Source organism: Leptopilina boulardi, unplaced genomic scaffold, assembly GCF_019393585.1.
Source record: "Leptopilina boulardi isolate dan_hultmark-lab unplaced genomic scaffold, ZJU_Lbou_2.1 LbouV2_330, whole genome shotgun sequence".
NCBI lineage: Eukaryota > Metazoa > Arthropoda > Insecta > Hymenoptera > Figitidae > Leptopilina > Leptopilina boulardi.
Genome location: NW_026137897.1, coordinates 3,212,105 through 3,225,203, shown reverse-complemented (window position 1 = coordinate 3,225,203; position 13,099 = coordinate 3,212,105). Strand labels below are relative to the sequence as shown.

Genomic DNA, 13,099 nt, shown 5'->3' with positions numbered 1-13,099 from the left:
TGGGTGTAATGATTTGAACTTGTAAAAGGGGGGAAAAATTGCTCTTTTTTAGCCTGTACCTTAAAATGAATGGTATACAGAGAATGAATCTCTCGACTGTATAACTGCAGTGTTTTCAGGGGGATCCTGGATCTGCTGACACGGCAATGTGTGTGTGTGCAAGACAACTCGCCGTGTGGAGGTGGGCTGCCTATCCAGTCGAGCCGCGAACATTGAACGGAGTGCACGTTTTGTCGAGCTTTGCTTTCATTTTTATTTTAGTATATATAATAAATAAAAAAATGAATTTTCAACAATTAAATCCCCAAACACGTTTCATGTCCCAATTGGATCAATTTTATTGAAAAAAGAAAAAAAAACGATAAATTTCTATTTTTCTAAAAGCACGTGTACCTGAGTGACATTTCAAATTTTTCTTCTTTAAGATCAAGAGGGAAAAATAAAAGTGCATTTGATTTTCATTTGAATTTTTCCACCAAATGGAAAATTTATAACACCTAATGTGTTTTTTTTAGTGATTATAAAAAGAGGAAAGAAGGAAAGAAAGAAAGGATAAAATGAAAATTGTTTTTGTTGATAATAGTGGATTAAAATTTTCTAGAACAGAGTTTTTGAATTTAAAAGCAATTGAAGTTGCGTTTCCGCTACCGGGGAGCCTTGGCCCGTGAAGCCAAGATCCTGTGAGTATACAGGAGAGAAACAAGTAGAGTGGATGATTTTGCTAGCTATATATGCAACTTCATTCTCCGAGAGAGGTCTGTCTGCATCCACAAGTTGGTAGAGCCCGAAGGCTTCGTCAAGTAACAGTACATTGCGTTTGCTAGTGTATAATCCCGTCTCTACTTTCTCTCTCTCTCTCTCTCTTTCTTTCCTTTTTTCTCCTTCTCTCTTCCTCCCACCTTCGTCTGTCCGTCTGACTGTCCGAAGAACGGGACCAATACTCAACTCTTCCATCTTTGTCTTTCTCATAAGCCAATGTCTTCTCGAAACCAGTCCAATGGACCTCACGCATCACATCTAATGCTCGAATTTCAATTTTTCAATTTTATTCAAAATCTAGAACAAAAATTGATTTTCAAACTGGAACCAAAAAGCACGTGCACCAAACGCGGGAAAGATTGAAATGATGCGCATGTCTTGAAAATCTCTAAATCTTGAAAATTTTGATTTTAAAAATAAATAAATTTTTGAAAAAGAATTTATTTTTAATATAAAATGTATTAAATTATTTATAATGCATTTTATTTTTATTTCAATAAAATATGTCTGATTTTTTAACTATCAGACAGTCAAGTAAGATAGTATATTTATTTGCTACTGCCAATTTTACGTCCGAAAACTAAAATTATAGAAAAGATAATGAGGAGTGGTGACTAATAAAGTGTGTGTATATATATATATTTATCGACTCGCAACATTGGTGAGCGATTTCAGTTCCTGTTGTACAGTTGAATGGGGATTGTCCCTGTTTGGACTTTTGTTCAAATCGAAAAATTGTGTTTTTTTTATTAATGTGGAGTGCTTTTATTTTCTTTTTGGAATCAATGGATAAATTATAGCGGAAATTTCTTTTAAGTTTGTCAAGATGAAGACCACATTACGAGCATTAAGGTAGGATTTAGTGGATATTTAACAGAAATTAAATAAAATACAGGCCTCGGATGAATTTTTATTTAAAATGCAACTTTTTTCGACTTATTTTAATAAAAGTCGACTTATTTTATAATAATAGACAACTTTTTCGACTTATTTTACAAAATAAATGTTTTCAAAAATTTAAGGATACGAAATCGAGTCGTGAACTTATTTTTGATTAGTGATATCGCAAAAAAAAAAAATAAAATTCGATAATATTATGGTCAATTTATAATTTTCATCAAGATTCAAATAGAATATAAAAACTAGATTTATTAAAAATACGTTATAAATCAGATTATTTCACTGAAAAAGAAATTTATTTGATTCAAATACTCGATTACTTGACTATTATCAAATGAATATTTATTTGTATCAAATAATTCATATTTTAATTAATTAAATTTTATTTGTATAAAATACAGAAATTATTTTTGAAAATACTATTTATTTATAATATCCCGCAGTCCAGTTGGACCATAAATGGAGAACGAAAACTTACAAATAGAAAAAATTATATATTTAAAGAAAATTATTATTAGGTGGCGCAAATACTGTTCCATATTATTTAATTCAAATAAAAATTATTTGGTTCATGTAAATATTTATTTCATAATAGTCAAGTATAATTGAGTATTTGAATCAAATACATTTTTTTCAGTGTTTCAATGAATCATTTTTTTAATACAAAATTTTTGACATTTTTTTAATTAAACATTCTCTAAAATTCAATTATTGATTAGGGTTTTGGTGTAAAATTTCAGAAATTCAATAATTTACAAAATTTTCAATCCAAAATCTCCTGAAATTTGATAAATATTGTGAATAAAATATGGACTGTAACTCTTTTGGAATTAAATTATTTTTCAAATTTCTATTTAAAATTCTTTACCAATTTAATTATTTTAAATAATTTTAACTCCAAAATTCATTTATTTAAAATATTTAATAAATACTTTTTAATATTTAATTATTGTCTGTAATTAGTAAAAAAAATCAATAATTCAATTTTACAAAATCAATTAAAAATCATTGGAAATTCAATTATTTATAAAAATCTAAACTATGAAATTCATTCAAAACTCAATTATAATAATAATAATAATAATTTTATTATTATTATCAATATTAATTAATTTTTTTAATTCAAATAATTATTTTTATCGAGTTTTTCCAAAATTCAATTATTTAAATCATTTTCAGGAAAAACTTCTCCCATTTCCTATAAATTATCTTATTTTTAAGATTTTTTCTGCTTATTTTACAAAAAAAACTTTTAAATTAATTAATTTATTAATTTAAAAATAAAATTCTTATGACTTTTCTAGTAGGTACAAACTGTAATTCTTCCAAAATTAAATTATTTTGATAATTTCAATCTGAAAAGTCTGCGAAATTAATTATTTTCAATTTGAAATATAATTTTAATGAAAATTTTCATAACCTAATTATTTTAATCATTTTTCAATTAAAAATAAAATTCTCTAAAATTCAATTATTGGCTAGAATCTTTTTTATAAAAGTTCATCAATTTAAATTTACAAAATTTTCAATTCAAAATCTCCTAAAATTTGATTAATTGTAAAAATATGAAATGTAACTTTTCTGAAATTCAATTATTTTTAAAATTCTTTGCCAAGTTAATTATTTTTAATAATTTTAATTAAGTTGTTCCAAAATTCAATTTTTTAAAATTATTTATGTGTGTAATTTGTAAAAAAAATTTCAGTAATTCAATTTTACAAAAATTTCATTTAAAAATTTTTCGAAATTCAATTATTTATAAAAATCTAAAATACGGGTCTCATCTAAAACTCAATTTTAATTTACAATAATATTAATTATGACAATAATAATATTTATTTTGAATTTTTCAATTCAAATCATAATTTTTATTCAGTTTTTCCAAAATTCAATTATTAAAAATTGTTTTAAAATATTTAATTAAAATTTTTTTAATATTCAATTATTGTCTGTAATTAGTTTAAAAAAAAATCAATTCAAGTTTACAAAATTTCAATTTAAAATCTATTTAAATAAAATTATTTATAAAAATTTTTAAATAGTTATGTAACTTTTCCAAAACTCAATTATTTTTAAAATTATTTAAAATTCTTCGCGACAGTAATAATTTTCAATATTAATAAATTGTTTCAATTGAAATAATTTTATATCGAGTTTTTCTAAAATTCAATTATTTAAAATATTTTTATGGAAAATTTCACCCATTTCCCATAATTTAACTTATTTTTAAAAAGTGACTAAAACATTTTTTTTTAACTATTCCACATTCAAACTTTGACAAAATTCGGAAATTATAAATAATTTTCTTAAATCAATAACTTAAAAAATTGTTTAAAATATTTTTACTCATATTTTTTTTATAAATCTATAAAATTTTTGAAATTCTTGAAATTTTGTCTCAGTTCAATTTGGAAGTAATATTTAAAAAAATTTTTTTGTTAAATTCCTATGCAATTATTCTTATTAGAGAATTATTAAAATTTATTTATAATATCTAATAACAATGGTTAATGGAAAAAAAATCTTTATTAAATTAAAATCAAAATTTAAAAAATCGATTGTTTCGACTTTTCTTCTAATGTAAATCGACTTTCTTTGCGCCTTCAATTTAATCCGAGACCTATATTATTATTAGTAAAATAATAATAATAATAAAATAAAGTGGAAAATTACTGTCTCTAATAAACACGTGTACAAATTATGCAAAAAAACAGTATTTAAAAAATTTTATTTGTTCTTTACTCTAAAGACTTCTACTGAAAATTATATAAACTTATTTATATTGTTCTATTATCATTATTTTTTTTATACACGTAGGTCGAAACACTTGTTTTCCTTATTCAAAGATACGGGGAAAAGATAAAATTTCTGATTACCAGATTGGTTTAAAAATCAACCTTTTTGAAGGAAAATAAAATTGAAAAAAATTGAATGAGAAACTATAAATAATGAAAATAAATGAAAAGAAATTTTTGCAAACAAATGTTAATAATAAACAATTTAATTTTAAGAATGACCTTTTATATTGAAACATTTAGTATGTATAAAATGCGCGTTTAACAACACGAAATAATAATTTATACAATATACATATAGATTATTATCGAACATCTGCTGCTACAGAAGGTATATTTAAAATGACTCATCACTGCCATATATATACAAACTTCGGTGAATGAACTACATATACATATAGTAAAAGGCATAGAAATTGAGGTACATATATATGTATTCGTAAACTATTTTCATTATCTAAAGTCCTCCAGAGCAAATAATTATGTATGTTCGGAACATGTCAATAGAGATTCCTGAAATATGATTCTAATAAATAATTTATACCTTTAGGTATTCGCGTGACGTTCATTATAACTGCTTCTATTTCGAATAAAAAAAAAAAGTTCTTTTCTATTAAATTATTTATAAAAAAAAGTTTTTTTTCTTATTTTTTGTAGCTTTTCTATTTTTACACCACGGAGAAAAAAAAATTCTTAAATCTAAAATAAACGGATTAGAACTAACAAATCTGATTATTGTTGTTAAAACAAATTTTTTGTTTGTTTATTTAAAACTTGCAGGCCTCGGATTATATGACTTTTTCTGAATTTTTTTTCGAAAATACGACTTTTTCGACTTATTTAACCCTTAACTGGCACCATGGGTCAAGTAGACCCGACCAATTTTACGAGCTCAATTTCATTTAATGTGTAGCTTTTGAATATTTTTTATATTTTAATATATTAGTTTGACATATTCTTAGTAAATTTGTAAGTTTTTTGATACAACTAATTCGTTTTTATTTTTCACAAAATTAAAATAAATTAATTCCTAATTACATTTTAAAAAACACATCATAAGCTATCTCAGTTGAAATTTTTGTGAAAAAATATTCAATACCGGTTGTACAATACACGTTTAAATACGCCGGGTCTAGCAGACCCATTGTGCCAATTAAGGATTAAAATTGAAATTATTTTCAACAATAATTATTTATTTTTCGTGAGTATTATAATTGTTTCTTTTTGTGCTCGAAAATCATAATTTAGCCCAAAATTGTGTTTTTGAAAAAAAATAATTTTTTAATATTTCTTGGTTGAAAAATGTTTTTTTTAAATTTAAATTATTTTGAAGCCATAGTTTATTTCAAGTTTCAGGAAAGTCTCGTTGCTGTGGGGTTCAATTTACAGGTATTGCAATTAGTCACCTATTCCCTTTTTAGGGTTCCGTTCACGCAGTGAACCGTGACGGAACCCTTGTGGTTTCACTCATGTCCGTGCATAAAATTATGTCCCTTCCTCTGAATTTTAAGCCATATTTTTAACATAGAAAATTGAATTTACACTTAACATATTTTTTTCACGTGTTTATTTCAGGAATATAGTAATATAGCAAACTGTATTGAAATTGATTTAAATAGCGTTTTTCAAGGAAAAACTGCAAATTCTTGAAAAAAACGTGTCCTCTCTTTAAATTTTAGAGTTTTTGAAGTTAGTGAGCTGGGTACACGTGTAAAATATACAAAAAAAAGTACAACAAACCGGATTAGAATTTATGTAAAAAACTTTTTCAGGGAAAAACTAATAACTAATTTTATCAATTTTGGCATCTATTTCAACTATTTTAATTATTTATCACCATTTTGTGAAAAATATAAAATATAAATTCAAAATTTTCTCTTAAATATTTTGAAATGTTTATGAAATTCGTAGGTTTTGCACGCAGAGAAAAGATTTCTTTGATTTAAAGAAACCAATTTTTTTTAGCTGGTTTTCTTTCGTTTAAAATAACCTTTTTTTTTTAAAACAAAAAAAGCTTCTTAGTTTAAAAGAAAATTTCTTTGATCCCAATAAATTTTCCCCCACAGCATCGAAACTTTCCTGAAAATTTAGTAAATATTTACTTGCAATATTTGGAATATTTAAATGCAATGTTTGTTGAAAGTTATGTATATATAGATTTAAATGTCCCACTTGAATAAATGTTCAGGAAAGTTTCATACTAAACATTTATTTAATCGGGACATTTAAATCTTTACACAATTTCCACTAAACTTTGCAATGAAATATTCTAAATATATTACAAGTAAATATTTACTAAATTTTCAGGAAAGTTTCGGTGCTGTGGTGGTTTTTTGAATGAAATAAATTTGTGCATTAAATCAAAGAAATTCAAACATTGATATAGAATTATAACATTTATTTGAATTAAAGAAAAACATTTCTTTAAAACGATAATTTTTTTGGGGTCAAAGATAATTTGTTTGAAACAAATAAATTTTCTTTGAATCAATGGAAAATTTTCACAGGAATTGATTTCTTTGAATCAAAGAAATCTTTTTTCTGAAGTGTGGGTCACTGAATTTGAATCCAAGGCCCATTTAACCCCATCACTTTAGGATTCTGTCACAACCTCAAAAACATGGTCAAACCCCCAAATTGGAAAGAAATTTTTTTCCTGCATTCGTAGTTCAAATTTAGGGGACGCATGATTATTTTATAAAAATCATTAGTTAAAATTTTCAATTTAAAAAATTTTATTAGATATAATTATATTTTTTGGAGCAATTTTTATTTTTCAAATTATAACATTTGACAAAATTTATTTTTAAACAAATTTTTACTTAACAGAATTCTTATATGTATCGAATTTTTATTGTGTACAGAATTCTTAAAACGCACAATTTTTTATTTGCGCCCGAAATTGCAAATGGCCGAACAAACAATCGATTTCAACACGATGTTTAAAAATTCACCAATCAAAAGTTGTCAAAAAAAAATCGTGATTGATGGATATTAAAAATCGCACCGATATCTTTCTGTCGATTGTTTTTTCGGCCATTTGCAATTTCGAACAAATGAAAATTCGGTGTCTAAAAATTCTGTTAATTAAACATTTTTTAAAAAAATAATTATGACATAATTCGAAAAATGAAAATTTGTGTAAAAAATAATTGTATTTAATAAAATTGTTGAAAATTAAAATTCTCACTAATAATTTTTATGGGATAATCATTCACCCAAATTTGGGTTTTTTTTTTTGAGGTTATGTCAGAATCTTAAAGAACACAATTTTGTTGCCTTTACACTCTACCCCAAACACTCTTTACTAACTAACCGTGAACTAAGGTACATAATATTTACAACACTTATTTTTGCTCCCATTTTATGTAGAAATGTTGTCAGACGAATAATTCTACTACTTTAAGTGCCTTCTTTCACTTTCTGCTAACAGTAAAACTTAAATACAAAATATACCTGGACCTGGACATATGCTGTCCTCTATTTTAAAATAGTGATGATAAAAAGAAAATATATTGCCACAAATATATACTTTATGTACGGACCTTTTTGTTTTTATTTTACTTCTGTTGATAGGTTCCGATCCTAAAAAAAAAATTTTAAGGGGTCCGGAACATAAAAATCACTCTGTATGTAGTAAAACATCGCAATATTCCCACACAGCATCTAAACTTGTAACAATATTTGCAAAATTTCCTCTAAATTCTAAAATTGCAGAATTAAATCTTATAGAAATAATGAAAATATTGAGGCAGTGTTGGCAATATTGCTGCAATTTTAGGTACTGTGGGGATTTTTAAATAAACCTCAAAAGAAAAAAATACAAATCTTAAGCAAAGTTTTAAATTGATAACAATTTTTTGTTTTAAATATTTAAATTAATAATTTCATATTTAATTTTTATATTACCTAAGCTTATTTTAAAAATTTTATATATAAATTATTGTTTTTATATAGAAGTAAATATGCAACGCTTTAATTCACCGAAGATTAAAATAATTTATCTAAAGATTAAAATTGCAAACTTTTAAAAAATGAACTTGTGATCGTTTATTTATACCAAATTGAAAAAAATTAAAATATATAGTTTTTAGATAACTAAAGTTCGACTCGGGATATTTTATATAATAACTAAAAGAAAAGGAAACTGTAACAGTTCTCGCGAAGAAACTTGAGAAAGATGGCACCGTTCAATTACAAACGAGAAGACCTAATTAATGTGGGAACCCATTTTAATAATATTGTGAAACTAAATTAAATCGTGCGAGCCTGGAAAAACTTTCTTCATTAAATTGCTTACGAAGTATAGTTCTTCCTTTTTAAAATCCTTGATACACATTATAATCCTCAAATTTTAGTACATTACTAAATTAAAATTCAGATTTTTTTGTTTATTTTCCTAAATATTATTTTGGGTTTTTATTAAACAGAATTTTCATTTAAAAAAATTTTTCATGTTCATGTAACAGAATTTTGATTATACCAAATCGATTAGAATTTTTATTTGCACAAAATGTTCTTTCATAGAATTCTTATAAATTAACAGTTTTTTATTTGATCGAAATTGCAAATGGCTAAACAAATAACTGACAAAATGATTTTGGCGCAGTTTTTAAAATAAAGAATTTATTACGAAAATTGTGATTGGTCGTTTTTAAAATTCGCGTCGCAATTTTTCTGTCGGTTGCTTGTTCAGAGATTTGCAAATTCGGACAAATGATAAATCGTCGTTTTGAAAATTCAATTGACTATAACAATTCGTGCAAATAAATTTCGGATAAATGAAAATGAAAATTTGTAAAATAAATATACGATGCGATTTAGCTATTGTGGAAGCAGCCTAATGGTGTTGGAGTTTTAAAAAAATAATTTTTTACCCTAATTCGCAACACATTTTCTGATTTTTTTTTTCAAAATAATAAATTAATAATTTTTACTTTGGCATATTTTACTTTTATCTGCGTTTTATTTTTAATGAAAAAATATAAGAGAGATCTTTATAATAGAACAAAAAGCATAGTTCCACTAATCTGTATTGTTATATATGTGTCTTATCAGCATATTGTTTTTCAAATGAAGAAAGTTTTCCTGATTCTCCTTCTTTCCGTTAATTTTACTATAGAATAAATTCACGCAATTGACCTCCTCTACAGAAATAAATTTGCATTTCAATCGTGCCATTAATTAATGCTGTATAAGGAAAAGAAACCATTTTCTTCTATGTCTATATATACACAATTGAAACCATTCCCATCGGGTATATTGAAAATAAGCGACTCATTAGAGTCGTTTTCTATCAGTAAAAGTTAAAGAGTAATTAAATTCAATATATATAATTAAATCACTTAAGGTTAATGTCATGTATATAAAAATTAAAAAAGTTAATTTTATACAGAAAAACATTTTCTAGTAGTTAAATATTCGGGAACTATTTTCAGAAAAAAATGTTCATTAAACCAATACAAAAATTATATGCAGACATGATAAAAAATACTGTGGGGCATCCATCGTAAGTCGACGTAAGAAATGTTAACTCGCACTAGTATTGTAAACGCACCACAAAAAAGGGATTCTCCCGCGCACCGTACCTGGTGACGCAGATCTAACTCAGACTGGAACGTGTGTGGTTGTGTTAATTGGAGTCTACCATTACTGTGATATAAAAAGAGAAATATATTTATTGATTAGTTTCTATCGTTATCATTAACTTCATAAATCCTCCTTCTGTTGGATATTAATTTGGCTAATTCATTGGAGTCTAACATAACCTCTAAGAAGACCGGCTTTCAACTCATCATATATTATCAACTTAGATAGCCCCAACAAAGCCATAATGCAATCAATGAAATTCAATTTAAATTTTTCCAAAATTCCTCTCGATAATTAAAACATTCGATAAATAAAATTCTCGATAATTTGAACTATTTTTGATATCACTTGAAATTCAAATTATCGATAACCGACTCTGCAGGGAAAATTCAATTTATTAAATTTTTTAAATTACAATTTTTTAAAGCGTTATATTGAAACTACTTATATAGTTTGCTGGTGCAGAAACTAAACTTGAACAAGGAGGTAACACGCTAGTACAAGATTCGTTGCTTCGTTGAGCGGAAAATTCGTGAAAAATTACAGCTCGTTAAAAAAGAACAGTTGATGTAAAAACAAGTGATTCGTGAGTCCATCTAACGGCTCGTAGCTAACCTCGAGTTTCGAGATCAAACTTGAAGAGATAGTTTCGTTGGGGAAAATCTTCCTTGATCAAGTCAATGATATTTTATTGAGGCCACAAAATTCCACTGATGAAATAAACTTGTTCATATCAATGTATAACATAATTGAAAAATTATGATCGCACAATAAAAATAAGAAAACTACATATTTTGCATATAAAAAAATAATGATATAAATTTAATGATTTAGATAATTATATTAAAATTATTAAAATTTTCAGGATTTATAAAATATTTGAAATTTCGGGAAAAACAATAGGTGCTTCTCTAAAATGTAAAAAAGTTTAATTTAAATCAATTTCATGCACACCGTGTTATATGTATATATCATTATCACGTGAATTGCATTAAGTCATGTTTCAATTTCATTATCTCGTAGATGTGATAAAACTAGCCAATTATTTCATCAATATACCCTGATAAATTAAATTAGTTTAATCTTTGATTAGAACTCCGATAAAATTAAAAAAAATATGTCTTTGTATTTGATTTGATTAAAATTTTTTTAAAATACATAGAAAAAAATAGATATATACAAATATACATTCCTGCATTCATGGGCTAATATTGCATCAATATTTCATGTCGCAATAATGAGGCTATATTACTACAACATTGATTATGTTTGTTACTTTTTTGTCCTCTTCTAACGCACGTGTTGTCGTGGCAACAAGAGACAATTTAAATTTATTTGCCTTTTTATGTGACAAATATTTAAGAAACACGAAAATTCTTTTTGTGAATAAAACGTTTGAAAACCAGGTAGAGATTTTGAAAACTAAGATAGTACCTTTTGGCCTTTAAAATTTTGTTTAAATATGTTTTTAGGTTTTCATACTTTTATACAATTGTATTTTATCTCGTTTTGAAGTTTTTATTATTTAGCAGATGTGTTTAATCCGACGAATTTAGTATACTCTACCCAATGTGTCTAATCCTACAGTTCCAAGTTCATTACTTTATGATCAAGGTAACCGCCGGTACAGACATATCTCCGAAATATAGGTTATACTTAGCGTAATATTTCAAATCAAACCACGTCCACTTCTCCTTTGTATCAAATTTAAAAAATGATTATAATAAATTAAGAAGTTTGTTAATTTTAATTTATTTTCTTGCATACATAAATCTAAGGAAAATTTGGTTCTGGGGGTCGATTATGTAATTCCATTTCAACTCCTATTTCCACTTCTACTTTTCTAATTTTCATTCCCACTTTAATTTCCACTTTTTCTAATTTCTACTCGCAACTTCAATTTCCACTGCTATTCTTTCTAATTTTCATTTCCACTTCTACTTTTTCTAATTTCCACTCCCATTTCCATTTTTTCTCATTTCAACTCTCAATTCCATTTATACTTTTTCTAATTTTCATTCCCACTTCCACTTTTTCTCATTTCTCATCTCATTTCCAATTGTAAGTGGAAATTAAAGTGATAATGAAAAATAGAAAAAGTGGAAATGGAAGTGGGAGTGGAAATGAGAAAAAGTGGAAGTGGGAATGAAAATTAGAAAAGTAGAAGTGGAAATGTGAGTGGAAATGAGAAAAAGTGAAAGTGGAAATGAAAATTAGAAAAAGTGGAAATGGAGTGGAAATAAAATTACATAATCGCCCCCTAGTGATATATTCAATATTATTAAGACGTGATAGTGTATATTAATAAGTAGAGTCATCAAATTTATCGAAAACTTTAGAAAAATCCGTGTAGATAACGTGTTTTCACTTCTAATAATGCATCATTATACCTTTATTGAATGATAGTTATAAGATTAGTTAGAGTCGTCTTTAAAAAAATTGTTTGCAAACTTTGTGATTATACAAAACTTGTTCCATAACACAGCTTCATAAAAAAAGTGTTGGAGATCAAACTATCCCCATGTATTTTGCGCCGCTGAACACGAATATGAAGTTCACTTTGCTCCATCACGTCAAAAGTTTTCCTATAATCTAAAAACAAATCGAAATTTTTGTTGTAAATTAATTTTTTTTAGAAATTAATGAATTTACAGAAAACTTGTTATTTAGAGTAATTTTGGGTCGGCTAATTACGAATCTGAGGTCAGATTTTCAAAATTCAAAATGGCGGATCCAATATGGCAAGTTTTATTAGAAATTGATCAATTTCTAGAAATTTATTTAAAGATTCACAGATTTGCTTTTTAATTTGAATTATTAAAATCAGACATCAGATTCGTAATCAGCGACCCTAAAAACCTCTATAGGTTTACCAAGTTTCGTAAAAATATCAATTTTTATCAAAATTTTTCGCCATATTGGATCCAACATTTTTTTATGTTACTGTGTAATTAAAAATATGTATTACCAGAATCAGAGTCAACTTTATGATCATATATCAATTAAACGTTAAAATGGGAATTTTACTAGCGAAAGGAGCCATATTTTTTTATCGA

General features: G+C 25.6%; 1 protein-coding gene across 1 annotated transcript in view; it reads left to right on the top strand.

Annotated features, from left to right (window-relative positions):
- Positions 1–208: 208 nt before the first annotated feature.
- LOC127285333 (uncharacterized) overlaps positions 209–13,099 on the top strand; it is a 75,826-nt gene continuing 62,935 nt past the window's right edge. The window contains exon 1 of the mRNA XM_051311295.1: positions 209–1,611. Within this exon, the coding sequence (XP_051167252.1) occupies positions 1,586–1,611 (26 nt within the window). The 5' untranslated portion in view covers positions 209–1,585. The remainder of the gene's footprint in view (positions 1,612–13,099) is intronic.